This window comes from Homalodisca vitripennis, chromosome 5, assembly GCF_021130785.1.
Source record: "Homalodisca vitripennis isolate AUS2020 chromosome 5, UT_GWSS_2.1, whole genome shotgun sequence".
NCBI lineage: Eukaryota > Metazoa > Arthropoda > Insecta > Hemiptera > Cicadellidae > Homalodisca > Homalodisca vitripennis.
Window position 1 is genome coordinate 77,183,188 of NC_060211.1, and position 22,431 is coordinate 77,205,618.

General features: G+C 30.7%; 1 protein-coding gene across 1 annotated transcript; it reads right to left on the minus strand.

Annotated features, from left to right (window-relative positions):
* Positions 1–4,385: 4,385 nt before the first annotated feature.
* On the minus strand, positions 4,386–21,517 carry LOC124362384 (glutamate dehydrogenase, mitochondrial-like). Its single transcript, XM_046816823.1, has 9 exons — positions 21,065–21,517; positions 19,220–19,420; positions 13,675–13,761; positions 11,298–11,485; positions 10,358–10,474; positions 8,246–8,407; positions 6,460–6,664; positions 5,677–5,831; positions 4,386–4,581 (listed from the first exon to the last, which is right to left on the minus strand). Exons 1-9 carry the CDS (start codon positions 21,465–21,467, stop codon positions 4,465–4,467), a joined length of 1,635 nt encoding a protein of 544 aa, XP_046672779.1. The 5' UTR covers positions 21,468–21,517; the 3' UTR covers positions 4,386–4,464.
* Between the last annotated feature and the right edge of the window lie 914 nt (positions 21,518–22,431).

Below are 22,431 nucleotides of genomic sequence, written 5' to 3' on the forward strand. Positions count from 1 at the left end.
GAATCACATGTGTCAATAACTATTGTTAATAATGTAGGAATTGGTTTTAAATTAAATTCTGTTGGCAGTTCTGATACTAAACTGTAAATTTTAAAAAAATATCTATAATGAAATTCAGTAGTTTAGATAGGCTAATCAGAAATATCAATAATTCGATTGAGATGGTGGCTGCTTATTATACTTCAGCCTTTAAATAACTATAATTTGGATCGTCATTTTATAGTTTAGATAGGCTATTCAGATATATGAATAATTTGAATGTGATGGTGGCCCCACCTTATTGTACTTCAGACCTATAGGGAATACGTTAATTTAGTATATTAAGATATATACTTCAGCCTTTAAATAACTATAATCTAATTCGGATCATCATTTTAGTAGTTTAGATAGGCTATTCAGAAATATCAATTCGATTGAGATGGTGGCCGCTTATTATACTTCTCCCTTTAAAATAACTATAATCTAATTTGGATCGTCATTTTAGTACTTTTAGATAGGCTATTCAGATATATCAATAATTCGATATGTGATGGTGGCCACTTATTGTACTTCAGACCTATAGGAATACTTATTTAGTTTTATTAGATCAATTAAATTCCGTTGGCCATTTCCCGATACTATACTGTAATTTTAAATAATTATAATGTAATTCGTAGTTTAGATAGATTAATCAGAAATATCAATAATTTGATTGTGATGGTGGCCACTTATTGTACTTCAGACCTATAGGGAATACTTCTTTAGTATTTTAGATACTGTAGTCTATGTTTTTATACATTTTTATCTAGAAGTTACTTAATTAAATTAACATATTGAATAAGTTACTCATATTCATTGTGTACTATTTAACACAGAATTTTATTTTTTTACAGAAAAATGCCACGTATTCGTGGAAGAGGACGAATAGTTATTCAATCATGTGATTTATATGCTACTTAATTTGAACTTATGTGACCAAACTGTTAACAATAGTTATTCACACATAGAAAAACAACAACCTTTTGATTTGTATGCTACTTAGGTTATGCGACCAATATACTCACTTCGTTCAATAAATTTTTAAAATTAGTTCAAATAACTTTCAATGAATGACTATAGTTTTTTATGTACTTCAAACAGTCTTCAATCTCTATTAATGTATTATTACAATTAGCACTCACACAATAATTACACAATGTTACAAAGCAACACACATAATTGATAGAGCCCACAAACTGTCAGGAAAACCTGGAATTAAAATAGAAAACATTTGAAACTGTGATCGTAGCGAATTCTGCTGGATACAATGTAAAACATTCCAAGATGGTCCACCCAATTAGGAGGAGCTTACATACACACGCACACAAGAAATATAAAGATAATAAAATTCGGTAGTTTAGATAGGCTAATTAGAAATATCAATAATTTGATTGCGATGTTGGCCGCTTATTATAATTCAGCCTTTAAATAACTATAATCTAATTCAGTTTTTGTCATTTTAGTAGTTTAGAATAGGCTATTCAGAAATATCTATAATTCGATTGTGATGGTGGCCACATATTATACTTCAGGCCCTATACGGAATACTTATTTAGTATTTTAGATAAATTAAATTCTGTTGGCCAGTTCCGATACTATACTGTAATTTTAATTAACTATAATTAAATTCTATAACGTGTACAGGACAACGTCTGTCGGGTCTGCTAGTATATATATATATATATATATATATATATATATATATATATATATATATATATATATATATATACTAAATATATATATAATATATATATATATATATATATATATATATATCTTTACACATTCTGCTTTTGATTTGCTAAAATAAAAATTTATCTTACCTATATAATGTTTATGTTATTAACTCCACTTATGTATGTAATAAAAAGATTTTTAAAAGGGTTTTAGTTACTTTCTTATATATGTATATACAGGGTTTATTTTATATAAGAAGTCTCAAATTCGCCGATATAAACTGCAAGAACTGAGCATTTTTTAAATTTATAACTTAATCCAGAAAAAGTTTTGATTATACAAAACAGTTATATTCCATTACGATAAACATAGCATTACTTGTTGGTTATTCTATACTTTATGTTTTGTTTTACACTATAATTATTAGTGCATGATATGGTATTATGTAATCATGGTGATTTCAAATCTTTCCTTCAGTGAAATCAATCAAAGACTTGATTGAATTAATTATATTATATAAAAATTCATCTCCCTAATATCGTGCTATTTGATAGAGCTATTTGAACCACGCAAGCTATAAACTACGTGTAAAACATAATTTTAGTAAAGCGATGCATAAAATAAACGCAAATAAATTACATTCAAAAATCACCGCGGGAAAATTTCTATAAATAGAGCCGCTAGAATAGGAGCCCGGGTTAGCAGAAATATTGTAAGAAATAACGTATAATGGAGACCTTTAAAATTTTTTTTAATGGGTAAAAAAGGTAAGGGTTACGCCATTATTAGTTATGCAAATCTAGATATAAAATACTATTTTTAAATCACAATATGAGAATCGCTTTGTACATGCAGACTGATTTCTAACCAACTTTTGTTTCCTATTTAACAATTAATGCTACGTAACTTAATACTACTTGTATACTACAAAATGTTTAATCTGCCATGTCGTTGTTGAGAGTGGTTTGTTCAAAAACGTTCGTACATATAAATTAGTATGCAGTTTCAACAAGGTTTTAATTAAAATACCTGGTAAATTGGAAAAGTTACTCAAGGCTTGTGCAGCACTTATTCATCGAACATTTTTGTAAATAATATCGTGCTCATGTCAAACCTAGCTGCCCCTATACCTTGTAACTCATTTTCTATCACTAATCAGCCTATTGAAATTGTTCTAATTTAAACTATTATGAAAAATACAAATAGCTAATCCTTTAAATATCTCGGCCAGGTTCTTTAACCGATCTTTAACCACGCCGACATTTTGTACCAATGTAGAGACCGTTCAATTTTAAAAATGTATTCCTCTATTAATTACGGGCCTAGGCCTAGGTAAACTGATTTTGTAAACATATAGCTAATTTGTTATAAACTTGTATTTATAAAATAAATTACAATATCAGTTGTCTCACAATTTGAGAGTACCTACTTCTCCCAACTGAAATGTCAGAAATATTTTATAGAGGGAATCTCTTAATATTTATTGTACTTCATGACATTTTATATTGATTGTTTCACTTTAGTTAAAATAAAATTAACCGTAATAATGTACAGGTGAGTAAAGCAAGTAAATCCATACTTAATTCAAGAGTGAAAATATTTTTTCTTTTCGTTTCTTTACGTGGCCAAAATGTTTTTGACGATTCTTGGTTATTTTGGATATTACAACACTTTCAACACTAAAAAGGAAACTAAGTTAAATATTTAGTGCATAGCTTCAAATAAATATAATTAATTTCATAATGCCCTGTAAAATCTGTAATGTTTAATAGTTTTTGCTGAAAAATATATGAGTAATGATGCGTAATGTGGATATAAATTGTTAGAATTTTTAAGGCTTGCAACAAGATGAAAAAATCCACAACGTCGTTAATATGTTTTACGACGTGGCACCAAATCTAAGTTCAATTACAGATATCTATAAAACCTCTGTTAGCAATATTAATTAAATGTTGATTTCCTAAACTAAAAAAGTACCTATGGTAGATTAAATGTGACGTAAACCGACTTTGTTGTCAGGAGTAGCATAACACTAATTAAAAAAATATGTAAATGAGACAATATACTTTATAAATATTGTATTCCAAGTTTTAATAATAATGAAATCAATAAAATTGCAATGTTGTTATATTTCGATTATAATAAACCAATTAAATGTAAAATAACGATGATATTGATTTGCGTATTTTAATAATATGAGTAAACAGAACAATTAATGTGTACTTGAAGACGCGATTATTCAATTATTTGTATAACCAATACTCTTGTATATACCCCAATGCCCCAATGTTTACTTGTCGTCCACGAGCATTACAGCAAAAACTTTTTAAAGAAAAATCCTTGACTAATACCGATTAGGTCCAATTAATTATATCAGTATAATTAAACAAACCTAACACAAGAATATTTTCCACGTATTACTCTAAATAATGAAATGTGGAGAAGAAACAATGTCACTGACACCGTTCCTGTTTCTTATAAAATATAATGAAAAAAAAAAACACTTTTAAGGGGAAAAAGGTAAACATCTAATTCTAATATATTACCATAAACAAACGCATATCACAATATTAGTGAATTGTTAGAATATTTGTTTGTCATATTATTTGTTTTTACAATATTAAAAATTTATGAGTTAAAGGTACATTATATCTGACGGGTCGTTTGAAATAAATATTTCCAACCAGAACCAATCAATTTACTTTATTTAGATTTTCACTTATATCTTGATTTATTTACATATAAATAATACAGAAAATATTCAGTTTAGAACTGTAGACCAGCCTCTCTGTGTGTCTCGTAGATTTTCACTATAGAGTTGACGTAAGCTGCAGTTCTCAGGTCAAGGCCAAGGTTGTACTGTTGAGCTGTCTTTTTGATGGCCTGGAAGTATTTTAACAGTTGTAAATACCTTAACATAACACACGATCTTTCACCAATAAATGCTACTCGATTTGACGTATGGAGAATATCACGGTAGAAGTAAAAGTGAATAAGAAAGGCATTGGTAATATTATTGTTCATAGTCTTGAGAGGTGTTAAGAAGAAGCTTTGGAAAACCTTCACGTTATTTATTATAAACATTTCTTGACTATAAAAGATTTTAAATAAAACTTTTAAATATAATTAATTCTACATTTTAACTAAAATGGTTCCTAACAATAATATATATTTAAATTATGTAACAAAATAAGAAGTATGTGGTATTTAAAAAACGTTTTGAAATAAACGGACAAATTCTAATAAGACTAACCCAGAAACTTTTAAAGTCTAAGGTACATAGTGTTATAGTTGGATGTATTTAAAATTAATAAAAGGTACAGCTCGTTTGATTGATACCAATATGTAGTTATATATAAATTTACAGTTTTAGATAGCTAAAATCACCGTACAAAAACTGAAAAAATATTTTGTTTACATTTGCTAATTACTTGTTTTCTAGTAACCGTGGTAACATTATACTTACAAATAATGTACGATTATTATACTTATATGTACGATTGAATGTACTTTAACTCTGGAATTATTATATTCATTTAATAATACTATTAGAACAAGAGAACATTCTTGTGGACCTATAGGTGTAATTTTTTATTTAGACCTTTTTAAACAGTACTAAAATTTCTTAAGTAATGAGCATTTGTCATTGTTAATTAAGTCCAATATCACATATTGTAGGTAGTTGTCATATTACACTTACAGAAGATAAATTTAAAGATTATTTAAGTAAGTAAAGTAAAGTAAAGGTACATTTAAATTTAAGTAACAGCCAAATTTAGGGCTAAGAAGCCCTCTCTAATTCTCAACTATTTCTTAAGGGTAGGCAGGTGGGCTGCTTGCAAGGACAGGATAGCTCAGCCTTGCTTGATCCGGTTACATTACAATAACCTGTATGTAAAATTAGTATTCTCGCTGGTTACTACGAAAATTACGATCTTTATTTCAATAAAATAGTAAAAATAATCAATAACAACTCACCCTGGCCGAACGTTCCATGGTGTAGTCCAGACCTGAGTGGACGATGTCTTTCTCGGAGGCTCCGGCAATGCGCTTCTGGAAAGCTTCTGAAGGAGTAACAGGGACTTTTCCTCCTTGGGTACCAAACTTTCTCTCCAGAGATTCTTGGACAGATGCTGCCAGACAAAGATTACATAGTAATTACAAATGTTACAGCAAACGCCTTATTATAAATAACGGAAGGTAATTTATATTTCTGCTATAGAACAAAATTTTAATGAAGCAAAGTAGCTAAGATTGTGAAAACACACATACTAAATTATGTGCATCATCACCAGAAAAGGTAGGGCGTTCAATTAATCAAGTTTGGAATTTCTGCTAAAAGATCAGAAATGTTATGTAACATAGCAAATCATCCGATTCAATCGCTGTTTTGGGGAATACAATTCATGCGTAATATATTCATTAAATTCTGCACGATAATTGGATTTTATTATTGATATTAAAATATTTCCTACTTTTAAGATCCTTACAACGTGTGTAGTGATAAATAAATCTTAAATATCTTAAAAACGTGAATCGGTATTTTACGTATAAAAATTCATAGTCGATTAAATCCCCACTTTAATAGTTTTTTTGTTGTTTTTGTAGGTTTTATTAAAAGCAAGTTTGAAAGTGTTTTACAGGAACAACATTATACGTACGAATTACCCATCAGTAACCAAAAATCTTTAATCTGATATTTTTCACAGTATTTTCTGCCCGAGCTGAAATGATCATTACAGTATGAAACTCATTGTTTACCTAGGAGATGATAGTTGGATTCCCTTTCATACTTGAAGGTGAGACGGCCGTAAGAGACGTGGTTGAGATTCTTGAGCCACTCGAAGAAAGAGACCGTGACACCACCAGCGTTCAGGTACAAGTCGGGGATCACCAGCTTGTTGTTCTTCTGGAGGATAGAGTCAGCTGCAGGTGTCGTGGGGCCGTTGGCAGCTTCACCAATAACCTGATATAAAATTTTAAAAATTTCCTTATTGTTGTATATGTTAAGTACATTATGATAAACACAAAAATAAAGGACACAACACACAACAAACAAATACAAAAAGCCGTGATATCGTATGAGTTGTCGTTATTACAACTTAGGTGAAATATATTTTTTATTTTAAGAAAAGGTAGTTATGGGTAAAATTTATAATTTACAGTATTTTTTCATTTTGAACTATTACCCGATAATTTATACCGATAAAGTAACTAAAGTTAAAGGTGGAGGTTGAGTTTAGCTCCAGTTTACATTACTCATAGTACAGCGTCTGGAATTCTGACATTGTTAACGGTGAGTCCTGGATACCGGATTTATTTTCATCTGAGGAGATCCAATAAATTTCGGTGACAAAGAAGCATAAAATGAAACTTTAACATAGTTTCAACATCTAAGACACCAGACTACAAAGTACAGTATTATCTAGGTAACGAGGTATTCTCATGTGTCGAATCAGGTCAGATTCTAGACGCTGCACTAAAGTGAACTGGAGTTCAACAATACTCAACATTTACATTGAGTTAACTCTTCTCACCATAGTTACATTATTTGTAAAATGAGTACCAAAAGAGTTTTACAAGAACGTGTTAGTTTACGTTTTCATACCCAAACTTTTCATTAGGCCTAGGATATTACATAGACAATTTGTTAGTAATATATTTGTTAAAATTATACATCGTGTGATTTATCAATTCGTTCAATTTTATTTAACTAAAATGTTTTCCACTTTTGTAACACGAAAATTTAATTCGTGGAAGAAATGTTTTAATATAAAATTTTTATAACAGAAAAATTTGGATAGAAACAATATGATTGAATGATAAGTTTTAATTTTTTTTTGTGGCGTTATGTTGGATTTCATATTTCTTACCTCATATGTTCTTATAATTTTATATAAGAATTTTTTAGAAGCATTCTTCTTATAAGCATTACTCTCACCAAGAGTCGATGGCACAACGGTTAAGACAAAATTAAGTGTACCACTGTGCACTTATGATTATATGACTAGTATGTGTTAGTATAACCTGAAAATTATTAATGCTATCTATATAATAAATGTTAAATATTACATAAACGATCAGTGTATTATGTTTGAAAATCAGTTGTTTTACTGGTTTTAAACATTTAATGACATGTTTAATGTTCTGTTCTGTAACTGGAGTAGTATTTTTATAAAACTAATATATGATACATATTTTTTATTTATTTTTAATCCTTAATGAGAAACTTTCGTTACAAAATTATGTTTCGCTTTAAGTACATGAAAAACCATGATTCAATAAAATTATAAAAAAGTTAAAAAACCATCATACCAGATTTCGATTAGGAACAGAGAGTCTATAACGAGGAAGTTATTAAAGTTTGTATAGTGGTTGGAGGTAGCCGAGTAGCTGTTGTGGTCACTCAATGAATAAGTAAGTAAATAGGTCTAGGCATCTCCGCTATTCAATGAATACGTTATAAAATCTGGATACATACTATCAGTATACAGTCTACAATATCATGTAATTACAGTCTAAGAACCACTTGCTTTATGGAATTTACCTTAGCTTTAATCTTGTGTGCGTTCTCCTTAGTAATAACCTTTTCGAGGGCGGCAGGCACAAAGATGTCGCACGGTTCAAACATGAGGCTCTCTCCTTCGTACTTCTTGGCCCCGGAGAATCCATTGATGGTTCCGTTTGCAATACGATGTTCTTCCAACGCCTAAATAAAAATTAAAGTAAAAATTATTTTTTCATCATCATCATTATTATTATTGATTAATTATTCGGACTTCTTGACTAGCAATATCTACTGAGGCTTTGTATACGTGAAATAAGAAAAACCCACAGTTAATATAAAAGTTAAAATGTCACAGTTTATCATGTTGTGATAAGCATTCTAGTTTAAGTATATTATCTTTGATAATTAGCCTGATACATTATTACCATAACACGTATTAACTCAGCACTTGTTTACAATACAACAACAGCATAAACCTTGTGTTTATACTTGTCTTTAAATATGTATTTTTAAATTGCTGGACCTAATAAAATTAAATCTTTTGCGTATTCAGGTGGATTTGAGAATCGTTTAGATTTACATATTTAGGCAGTTAAAAATTTAATTTAGAAAATAAAATATTTCAAAGCGCCTGTACATTATAAACGGCAGTCACAAGACAGGAATGTACATTAAATAGCCTACGACTACTGAAAGGCACTAATTTATGATGCATGTTTGTCTGTAAAATAAATGTTTACTTTAAGCTTGAGTGTTTGGCCGCTTTATAATAAAGTACATGGACATGTAGCATTCGTTTTTTTATAATATTGTTGTGTTCCCAGGACACTTCAGCCTACAAAAAATTTAAAATTTTCCATAATTTGGTTTATAATTTTGAGCTGTAATGACCATCATAAATTAATTTTCATTCTATATTAAACGTTACTTGAACTATTGTGTGTTTGTATCATTAACTTTATGTCATACCTCCATATTAGAACTGTCGCAACAGGTTATTTCATTTTTTCTACAAATACTCAAAATTTTATCTAAAAATGTTATTCCTAATAATATTATAAATTCGAAAGTGTCTTTTTTTTCTTTCGCGCATAAACCATTGAACCGATTGCAATTAAATTTGAAATGGACATAGACTAAAAAATAGAAAAACCTACGAAATAGCGTGCCAACCACGGGTAACTACTATATATAATATAAGTAATTATCTGGAGCATTTATTACTAATTGAATGTAAGAATGAAACATGCGGAACAAATTAGCCCTTCGAATTAAAACACATACAGAGTTACTTTTTGGACATAAAACAACCACCCAACCATACCAACATGACATAGTTTTTTAGACACGTTTAAATATAGTAGGATTACAGGATAAAGGTGTTTTATAAATGCGTTTAGACTTTTAATTTAATGTTCCCCTGAAAAAAGTGTACAAACAAACAGCCTTAAATATAAGAAAGTACAGAGTTTTACTCTTAAATTTTTAGAGGACAATTCAATATATTCGATTACTTATTTATTGTTCAAGAGGCGCTACACTTTTATCTCCAACTTATCTGACAATTTTGTGAAAAAACCCTAAATGATATTTACAGAAATAGTTAACTCTTTTTATGGATTTCTTATTGTTATGGTCCACGGTGACAGACAGAATAAGGGTTAAAAGGAAATCGGTCTGTCCTTAAAAAATCTGTTTCTATGAAAATGAGCACCATAACTTTTTTGCCAGTCCCTACGTTAGTGTGCAACAAGAATAAACATATATTTACAATAACGCTTCAGGTCAAAGTTTGACATGGGGTTGTGAGTTTTACCATTACGTACTAATACCTAGTCTAACAGTACTGATGTATAACACCTTTAATCTCAGACATATATGTTATTCTAGAACAATTGCAAATGCACTTACTGTTAAACTATGTATGACTGAAAATATTAAGGCTCTTGTACAACTAAGTACAAAAGAACCTTTGATTTGTCTTCCTCGCAGAATTCATAAGATTTTTTCTTTCATCGTGTTTACTGCTTTATTTAAATCAATAGTTTATTGCGTGGTAAATAAAGGTAGTATTTAAGACAAAACTGGTTAGTAATTTACCAAATGTTCATGAGGTATCATAACTGTGTTCATCATCACTATTCAGCTTACCTTGGGGTCAATGCCCTGAGGGTTGAAGATGGACCCGTCCCACTCCATGACACCGATACAGCGTGCTCCAGCTCTGTGGAGGTACCGCATAGTGTGCAGCCCCACGTTACCGAATCCCTAAAATTAAATTAAATCATTAAGTTTCTATATAGGTATTACAATTTAACAACACTTTCCTGCGCTTAAATTTAATATTGATTGGTTTTTTACTGGTTTCTATAAACCTTTTAGTGGGTAAAATTGCGTACAAATCACCAACATTCTTCAGCACGGCCTAAAATTATTTTTAGGCAAGTAACATGTCTCAATTATCTTAGTACACCCTTATTAATTCAAGTTGTTACCACAAACTCCTCTGAATTTGAATATTATATTTCTTGTGCTATTAAATTATGTTGTAAATTATAATAAAATGTTTTATTTTTTATGCTTAATTCTAATTCTTATTTGAAAACAACCAATCTATAAAGAATTGGCTAATATCGTATCCAAATGAAAATATAAATATTATTTCTAATTACAATACATCATTTCAATAGTTTATAAGCAAATAGACCATAATAGACCATAATGTGCATGAAGTGTACGCCCCGAATAGAAAAATATAAATAAAACATTTGGGAAACAACACCGGAATTCTAATTTTTGCGAAAGGAAGAGAAGAAAAATGAGCTTAGTTGATGTTAAAAAGTTTTTTTGTTTCAATTGTCAATTGTTTTTGTTTCATTTCAAAACTGTATTTATACGATAGTATGGAACTTCTCTAATCAAATAACTAACATTAGCATCTATTATTTGCTCATAGCTAAAATGTTTTTTTTAACAGTTTGTAAATTCTTTCATATCATTATTTAGTTATAATGAGTATACTCCCTCATGATTAAAGCAGATAAAATAATTAGTCATGTTAAATACTTATATTAGAAAGTAATTAATTTACCTGAACAATAAAAGTTTTGTTGCCCCAGCCAGGAGTGAGACCGATCATCTTCATGTAAGATTCGTCCAAGATGAAGTTTTCAATGCCGTGGAATACTCCTCGGCCAGTGGCGGAGACTCGTCCGTGGATGCCTCCCTGGTTGATCGGCTTGCCGGTCACGCAGGCGTGCGAGTTTATGTCCATGTAACCTAAATGCAATATCTTGTTTAACGGAACATTACGGAAACATAGGTTTCGATTCAATTGCTTTATTCTTTAAGCGCTTTATTCTAAAAGAGATTATTATTTCAGCTCTTCATTCTTTATAACAAGAAGCTGAAAACATTCGCGATCTACATGACTTTTTCCTTGACCGCAAGAGAGACTGAATTTTCAGTTTCATAATGGCTGAGATGGATTCCAAAACTCGTACTTATGAATGCTGATGACAGATCCTGTCGAATATAAATCATGCTAGTAACATTGGTCTCAGTTACAAATATTGCCACTTTATAAGACGGGAATTCATATTCCAGTCTGTCGAGCAGCAGACGCCTCTCACCTATTGAGTTTAATCCTTTAGCAATAAGAAAGCCATACATTAAACCTCATACTCTATAACAAAAATATATCTGCCAACGCAACGGTCTGAATTTCTCAACCTGATATGTAAGGTTGGCGACTTTCTGTTACTCAATATCCTGGCTTTCTGTAAATGTTGATATAGCCTGTTGGGTTCTATTTAACCTTTATAAACAAGTAAAAATCGACTTAGGAATAAGTAAAAGGTTCATAGCGCCTTTCAGTAGGTTATTATAATTGTTTATTTTAATAAACAATCAAAATATTGTTTATTAAAACATTTCGCATGCCTCTGCTCGAACAGGGTTGCCATCATGAGGGTTTAAAAAGCTTAATGACAGACAATGTAGCCTTTCGATTTTCAATGCAAAGTGTCAGTATCACAAAGATTTGTATTAGTATTTTATAACATCAAAAGTAAATCTGGCCAATTGGGTTGACCTCTGAAGCTGGATAGCACAATCATTTTACACTAATACTAAGGGACTTCTAAGTGAAATAGTACAATTATTTTTTGTTTTAGTATTAGCTTATTAGGTTACAAAATTCTAATTATGCAAAATCTTGGATTTGGAAGAGCAAAAAAGTTTTACAGTGAGCTGCTTTGAAGTAACAGGTTTAGTGATAAATACGTTTAAAATGCGTTATGCGTTATGCATTAAATATTTATACCCAGAGACTTTAAAAACTTAAAAGAAATGTATACAATTTGGTAACAAAATGTTTCATTACACTAATTCAAAATCCTAAAGCCTATAAATTTTTTCTGCACAGTATCAACAAGAATATTATTATGAAGGAATTAAAAATTCATGTTATCTCTAATAACAACAATAATTATGAATATAGTACAAGTTAAAAGTTCCTTGGCAGCTAAAATATTCTATGAATAGATTCCTAAACTATGTAATTTGAAAAATGTTTATTACATTTTTGTCTAAAATTATCATGGGTTATGAAAGCTTATAGGACACTTGGTAGGTAACCATGTTATGAAACAAATGTATTTTCCAATATATTATGTTTATACATAGATTCTTAGCCTGGCTGTTGATTTAATTTTTGTCTTCAACTTATAGACATCTATTTAGTTAATTATTGTAGTAATAATATAATGTTTAAACTCATTATTTTTTTCTCACCTTGTAGGGTATATTATAAACTTTTCATTTCTTCATCTGCACTAAACAGTGATTTGAAATTATGTTTCCTGGGCTCTTTTAAGCATAACTATAATGAACAGTACAGAAAAGTTGTAACAAAATACCTAATGATAATTAATTGAGTAACAAAAACTAGTCTTTACACTATACGTCCTAATTGGCTATGTCCATGTATAATTTTCATGTATAGTCCATACGCTATATGCCTACCTAATAATATACAATATATTCAAGTCAACAAAACCATACATTTTTATAAAACACACAGTAATTTTATAAACTAAAGAACAATGTTGTAAATAATAAATTACAATAAATAATGAACGAAAACATTAACTAATGTTTCCCTGATGTGATATTAACAACTTGCTTTAATGTTATAACAGTAGCGGATGGTTCAAAAGCAGTTAATTAAACTGAAATGGGTTGTTTTAAAGGATGATTACGAAGCTGTACGCCTTATTTCTGAAGTAACAAAGAACCGTTTAGTAGTGACAGATTTAGCGCTATCAGCTACCATCACTGAGCCGCTGCACAAACACTGATAACAGCGTGTTGGTTGTATGACTAGAAATATGGAGCAAATTGAGATTGTAATTACTACAGTGTATTAAATGTTATTTAACAGTTTATTAGCAGCCTTGAGGACTTACCGATTGTTTTTGCGTAAGTATCAGCAATCCAGGACATTTCCTTCTCACCAGTTCCCATGTCAGGAGCAGGTACATCAACTCCGGGTCCTGGAAAGGGGAAAATGTTGTAAAAATCGATTTTTACTTAACGAAAATTAGATTTAGTTATCAACAACTCATTGATTTAAAATTAAAACGTAATGAATTAACTCGGTATACAAGTGATTAATTTAATTTGGTGTACAACACTACTTAAACATACCAATTAAAAGTTGACTAATATTACGAAAAATAAAGTTTGAACTAAAGACTTTCACTGTCTATTTCGATATATTATAAGTACTAGATATGAATGCCGTCAATAAACCACAAACAAACAAATATTTTGTCAAAAGTAGATACTTAGAGTAATGTTAGTAGGAAACCAACTGCTTTCAAATACGATTACGTTCTTTTATATGAGCTTCAGTTAAATCGATAGTTTTGTTTTTTGTAAAGAGAGATATTCGTGGAAAATTTTGAACTATAATGCTGACAGTTTTGCCCTTTTGGACAAGAAACACAAAGAAATAATTTTTTTCCAACAAGAGAAATTATATACATATACAAAATCTAAAGTCAGGTTCTTACTTAAGGATTAATTTTATAACTCTGACACTGCTTAAAGATACTTGCACAACTTTAAATATATATACATATATGAGTCATTTAGGCCAAGTGAAAGGTATATTAGGAGATTAATTATAACTATAATTAAGAATCAAAATACAATCCCTCTACATTACATACGAGACATCTGTTTAAAACAGTTTCATAACATCTAAGGAGCGGCCGGTTTAAAACTGAAATCGCCTGATTCGAATATAAAAATGTTCAAATGTTATCTTGTAACGTATTGCACATTATTAAAGCTCTATTCCAAAGAAAGGTTTTCCGCAGGTTACCTTTTACCCTTTTTAAAATACCGAACAAAAACCAATTTATATATATCTCGACATTTTATACATATTTAATAGTAAAATTACTATTTTTCCTTCCAAAACATTTTTTTACTTATATCTATTACAGCTTATTCAAAATATTAATTTTTCGAGATCTCTAATCATGTTTGAGTGAGAACTAAACACTGTTTTTTTATGTTAAATTTTTTAAAGTATCCAATATTTTTGCTGTAGATCCTTATTTTTGAATTAAGGTGTACGTGGGTTCAGCACTCTATAAATAACAGTTTTGTACAATTTGACATAGTTCGTGTGTACGTGTGCTTGATGCTCTTGCAAAAAACATGTTCGTGCAAGTGACCATAGTTTATGAAAACGCCAATAATCCCGTAAAACAAAAGTTATTATATAAGGAATATTTTTAACCCTGATACTTGTTATATTTTGGTTCACATATTCAAAATGGTTTAAATGTAAGTGAAATTTGTATCACAATGTTTCCTGTTACAAGTGGACAACACAGTACGTAGCACAGACTTGCGTTGAAAAAATAGTAGTTACTGTCTACATTATTTGGGTTCTGATTTAACTAAGTCAAACTATTTTAGTATAGTTTTCACAAAGAAGTATGTGTTCTCATTAGAGTCCTCGTATATGTTTCTAATGGTTAAGCCATTTTAGGTAAAGGTAGCATTCTAGACAGTTGGTGATTATGCAGGATAATAATCTCTTTTTTGTGACACCATTACCAATATTTATGTGCTGGATACATAATGTTAAGTTTCAAGGTGATCTCTAATGTGGAAAGGGATGAATCATCAAATTACCCTTAGAATAAATAATTGTTAGTCTTAATAGTATAGATTGATAATTATTTTCCATGTATATTTATACGAAAGCCAATTATTTACAACCATCCTCGTCAAATAAAGAACCATTTTCTATTGGTCCATTGTTTCGTTAACCATAGAATAAACTTCTATAAAATACAGTAAAGTTTTATTTAATTGTACTGTAGGTTGAATTATAATCCACTAGTAGGTTTAACTTATTTCATCAACACGATTTACTATCCATATTTAAAAGCGGCATTTCAGATAACTATTTCTGTTTCAGATCGAGAAGATTGCTTGTATTCGAAAGATTTCTCGTCGGTTGCAATAGAGGCTTGTTTAAAGCAGTCGTTATCGGTCCGAACTCTCCAGAATAATCTCTTAAGATATTTTCAGAACAACAACAGCATAGATCATCTCAACAGCCCTCAGTGTCACTTGATTATATTTCCATATTAGGCGCATCTTTTAGATAAGGAACACGTTGTGGTGCACGTGCTCAAGGCATGTGTTCACGATGTTGTCAATAGTGATAGAATGAATGATTGTTGAACATTGTAATCCTTATTTACAGCAGATTATAGACAAAAATAAAGCAAAATTAATTACCGATTATACTGAAGCAAAATAAAGTTTCCAATATGATCCACTAAAGCCACACAAAGTGACTTAAAGACGTGCGTACTACGTATTAAGTAAGGATATAGGGAAGGCGTAAGGATTTCAAAAACTAAAATTGACATGAAAAAATGCCCTATTGCATTGTGTTTAGCTTCAGCCACATTGTTAGGAAAGATAAACTGAAGGATACTGTATTGAAAGGAATAATAAACAGATTTATGTGCAACGTTGTTATTTCGCACGGATATCTATATTTCTATTCATGATGTAAAGTTATAATAAATAATCTTTTCTCTTTCAACGAGATACATTACTTGATAATCACATTATAGTGGTGCAGGATTTTAAAATGTTTCCTTCTTTATTTGATTTGAACTACTACACTGTTTCGAAAATTGGCATATGATACCTTCAACAGGTAAGAACACTTAACAGATGTCTATAATATCAAGCATATACAAGAATAAATCTCATACATAAAAATGAATCATAAAATGTTTTCCTACACACTAATCTAAAAAATGGCTGGATCAATTTAGCCTCCTTAAAAATGACGAATAAAAGTTTTTATTCAATATTCAAAACGGAAATTTTAACTCTACTAGATGTACCGGAAGTTTGTAAAAGTACCAGAAGTAGATGTTTATCGAGAAAATTTGTCTTCTCAAGCGTACGAACTTATAAGCAAACTAAAATACATAACTAGAAATATCATACACGAAAAGTAAATTACAAAGACCGGTATTACAACATTTTTTGTCAAACTTGGTTTTCGGGACTTTTGTATGAATAAGTTTTCGTTTTTAAAACAATAATTTAATCTCAACTGTTTTGCATGAAATAACTGAAGTAAATTTAAAGTACGGAGTTGACACTTTTTTACACTAGCAATTTCGTTACAGCAAATATGAATACGTTATTTCTTTTTTGGGACATCTAACTAAACTCAACAACGGAATCGGAAATGTATAACATCAGAAGTATTTTACAAGAGCAGAACGTAGAGATTGTTTGACCAAAGTAAACCTCCGAGACCCTCATAAGTATATATATATTAATGTACGGAACTATAAGGCAAACCAAACTGTTGCAGCAAATATATTGTTTGGAATACACTTTTATACTGTAATACTATTTTTGCATGTTATGTGCATTTTCCTAGAACAAAACAAAACCAACCATCGAACTAGAAACATCTTAGATAGGAATTATTTTGAATGTTCCGGGAGTACGCAATTTTTATCTTAGTTTGTTTCCGAATCCTATATGTAATATATATTATAGATCGGGGATACATGGAAACCCCAACTCTCGAGTCAGAAATGTTATTTATTACAAGTAAAAAGGCCCTCCACGAGCTGAAACTAAAATAAAAGCCAAACACAATTTTGATCTACCTCTGGTCTTCTTAATCATGAACAACGAAAGTAAATGTACTTTATATATGCTTATTTACGTTCTTAATAATGCCACATACCTCCTTCATATTAAATCGTAATAGCCTTTGCTAAGAACGGTTTCTATTTTGAGAATTGTGTGCTAAGCCAAGAGTAAAACCTAGTAAATAAATATAAACCCGAGGCACCGACGCTTAGCTGGGGTTTATATTTGTCTTAGGGTGTTGCGTTATGAAGTTTACATGTTGAGGTATGTGATACAATGTTCAATTATCGTGCGGTCTGGTATCATTTAGGCAATTCATTTCAAACTATTCTAGTCGTTATATGTGTTTGAAATAGATTTGATAAAAATGGCTTGCTAAGTGGAAACCAAACAACTGTCATACTTCCTTATCTCGGAACAGATAACATTGTGCCACATATACCTCAGGTTAAGATAAAATTATAATTAGACACAGACATTATCGACGTACAGATAATGCGGCTTTTATTTCCTAGTATAATAAATGGTTTTCATGGATTTATGCATTCCTTCAGTAAATTGTGAAATACATACAGTTATTCGTATAACTTACGGTCGTTAATTCGTTGTACAAATAAATGTAACAATGAACATCTGCTATAATTTTTAGTTTTAAGAAATAAATAAAGCCTAAAAGGAGTTATACAAAATTATCTTTTTTTCCCAATGCCAAAGGCCAAAACTAGTATTGAAGTTGAGTAAACGTTAACAAATAAGTCTGTTCGCTTTTATTAGACTTTGAACATTTGTGAATATTTTCTTATCTTCGTTTTGACTTTAAAGAATACATTTTTAAATAGTATTTTCACTTAATTCATTAAATGTATGTATTAACGTGATGTATTTAAATAAGGGCTGACATAACAATTCTAGTAATAAAAACAATGTAAAATATCCAACACAGTTTTTTATTTTAAAATTTTATATTAAAAGCTTAGTAAAGAAGATGTAAATGTACTTATGATAGCAATACAAAGATCAAAGAGTTCTGTGTAGTATTTATTGGGTTTTGAACACTATAAATAACTACCACTAAATATAGCCCGACTATATATCGAATCTTCCATATTCGGATAACTTTCCTAGCCAACCGAAATGTTTGTTCTTTGTTAAATTAGTTTGATTTCAATTGATTTGAATACAGTACAGGATCCTCTGCTACTACCAAAATATCTACAGTCACCTACTGGATTTTACCATTTACTCAAAAATACTTGTTGAATTAAAATATTCCTAACTGAAAAACACATAATTTAGTTGTTATCTAGAACAAAGTTTTTTAATGTACACGATTCCCAGACAAACTTTGGTCGTATCAGAAAATGATAGAGCCAGATCGGGTTTCTTGAAATGATGAGTATAATAGTTTAATCGTATAATATCCTATTTCAAGTGCATTATTTGTAATAAAAGTTCTACGTTTTGCTTGTTTCACCCACTTGTTATGTAATTAGAGCTCCAAAAATTAGTATTTAATGGCATTTACTGGTACTTTATACGTGCAACTAAATTTACAGTGATTGATTTGGAAATAAATGAATAAAAATTTGTTAAATTACTACGAAAACATTTTGATTTCACTCTACAAAGACAGTTTCATAATATAGCAAAGCCTTTGAGAAATACTACAACCTCACAGTGGCCTGACTGATCTGGTGAAATATGGTTCCCAACGGGACAATGTACAAGCGTTAACGTGGTATTTGTAGCTTCTCTTGTCATTTTTTGTACATAAACCTTCTTACTCACCAATGAAGCCCTTCTTGGCTAGTTCCAGAGCGAATCTCCTTGTGATGGCCTCCAGCTCGAGCTCACTGTAGTGTTTGGGGTTGATTTTGACCCCGGCCTTAGCGCCGCCGAAGGGTACATCCACGCAGGCGCACTTGAATGTCATGAGGGCTGAGAGAGCTTTAACCTCATCGAGGTTGACGTCCTCTGAGAAACGGATTCCTAGAAGGATAAATATAAAACATGATGTTATTTCTACGTTTAATTCTACAACAGATTATAATACATTGTGTAACTTAAAATGACGACAAGTGCATTAATCTTCATGAAATGATGATGACTCAAATATAAACTCAATACTAATAGTTAACGTTTTTAGATACTACCTTTATCACAACTTTCCAATCCAAATATTCTGTAGGTGAGAAAACACTACCGTGTAACGTATGACATAACATTATAAACTGATAGCTTTAGAGTGTTCATTTAGTAAATAAGTTAATATGTTAATTGTTTGACACGTATTAAAAAGTTAGCTTCAATAATAACAAAAACTTTACTCTCCATATTAAAAATGATATTACACTACAGCTAATAACGTTATTTTAAAGTGAATTATGGTTACAGGCTTTGAGAAACATTAAAAGCAAATACAATTATTATCTTAGGAATTTATTATAGTTGACATAGATTTCGGTGGTTAGGGCACTTTAGATATGAAATTATTTCCATATCTACATCCCAAGTGATGTAATTATAGAAATGTATATTTTCAAAACTGAACTTTTGAATCATCGTGTCTTGTTCTCTTTCTCACTCTTCAATTGTATATGTTAGTGAATATTGAAACCGATAACTGAATATTTAATTTTCTGAAGGCTTTTCTTTGCCAACGGCATTAAAATTTACTCCTTGAAATGTTTGTAATGGTATACGGTACATATCATTATGCAAATAGCTATTGACCTCCGCAGTAATCTAACTCATGCAATCCTTGTAAAAGTTGGATTCTACATGTTCGTATTCTTTAGTGGTTTGTATAAAGGTAAACGATTTAAAGAGAATTTATCAATACTATATATTCGGTACACTATCAGTCGATATCTTATGTGGCATGATTTTCTAACTTTCTCTATTTAAATGTTACATACAATAACGTAACCACTAGTGAATCTTACGGCATGTTTGAAATGTAAAAACCTTTTTGTTTTCCCGCCTTAATGCAAATAAATTAAGGCATGACATTTTGCTAATTACAAGCACTCCTAAGCCGTTCACTTATATTTAAGAACCCACACCACTCGCTTAAAACTAATCCAATCATTCTTTATCAATAAATATATTTAATGTCTTTTTGAAAACTAGAACCACCTCCCCTTTTGCGCTGATTATTTCAAACTAACAGGATTTTAACTTTGCTTACTAAAATAAAAAATTTATAATAATATTTTTAAAATATAATTTATAGATATTAATTGATCTGTGCTGATAGGAAATTTAAGTAATATATGTTATATTTTCGTGACGATCATTTCATAATCCCAAGATTTGTGACTTAACAAAACTTGATACTTAATTTCTTTCTTTCCTTAAGTCTACAAATAAAAATCATACTCTTTTTAAATTTCTACATAATGAAAGTATAATATCACGTTTTCCTTTAAAGCGCTAATTTGTTATCATTAAAATGATTATATTAAAAGCCTTAAAACGAAATAGGTTCTTACAAAAGCTAAAATTTCCTGCAAACAAATAATTTCTTACCCAATCTGCATGAACTCAAAGTATGTAAAAACTTCAATACAATATTATAATACTGTGTACTTCAACTTCAATATAATATTGTGTACGGTTAGCAAGACTCACCTCCCTTAGTGGGGGTCCTGTGCGTGCTGTGTTGAGAGCGGTAGCCTGTGATGATCTCGTAATCTCCGCTATCTCTCTTGATGGGAAAGGTGATCTCCAGGATATGGTCGCAGGTCTGCATTCCGAGCAAGATTCCCTTAACTTTCTTCCTCTTCTCCTCCGGGCTAGCGCGACCCTTCATGTCCTCCACCAGCTTGTCCTCCGCGATGGCACAGGCGCGGTGGAAGAAGTACTCCACCATGTCGAAGAACTTGGGGTTAGCTGCGGTGGGTATATCCTTGAGCTTCTCGGGGATGGTGTGTTGGTGACGCTGTTGTTGAGAGGCGGGAACTACCAGTCCCAGCATCTTGCCCAGCTCCTGGCCAGGGGCCACGCACTTTGTGATGTTCTTCAGCCCGAGCATGTTGTCGCCAACGGTATCTACTGCAGTGTGGAACAGAGGCTCGGCGCTCGTTATAAGGCAGGTTGTCACGGGACTATCCCACTTGCAGATAAGGCCTAGTAAACACTTATCAGTGGCATTGACACGCTGTGACGACACACCTTATCTTACTGATAAGTGCAACTATCCACTTGAGAAGGCTATGCGTGAGGCTGCTCTATCGATTGGGCCTAATTCAGGCTAGCAGCAAAAACTACAATAATTTTATTAAATACCTAGTAATAATTTTGTAAAAAGATTTACCTCTGATATAATGATAAATTCATAATTATAAAAATACATATATCAATGAGTTATTTAAAATCTGTATTTAAATGTTAACTACATTACAACGAATAGCAGCAATATAATATTTTATGAACTCATTAATACATATTTTTAATGATTTTAAATTTAAAAAATGGGAACCATTATTATCTAATAATAATTTTTATGAAATTAAAATTATGAACTATTAGACGTATCTAAAAATCAAAACTATTTAGAAACGTGATATTATATCAGAGATAGAATCCGTTCTTTTTGACAGAACTGGTTCTTTTCGATGTTCAAGTAATAATACGAGTAATACAATTTATAAATAATAACCTACACGGGGTATGGTAAAGTACAAATAGCTATAAATATCTAGTAATTGTATATTTTAAATTAAGTTATTCATTTCTTCATAAAACCCCACCTACAACTCTTTTTAATCGTAATACATGGTCTGACATGGATTTTGTAAGCATATTTCTTGATCCTACGACTAACAAAAGACCCTATTTGATTGTTGGAAGCAATCCATCACGCAAGTTTCATTAGCATTAGCCAGTGAGATAAAAATCTGAATCATAGATCATTTGTGGGGCTCAGCACGCTTAACGAGAGTCAACATTTTCCGGTGTCCACAATGGTAATTTCCGCCAGCTGCCCCACTATCTCT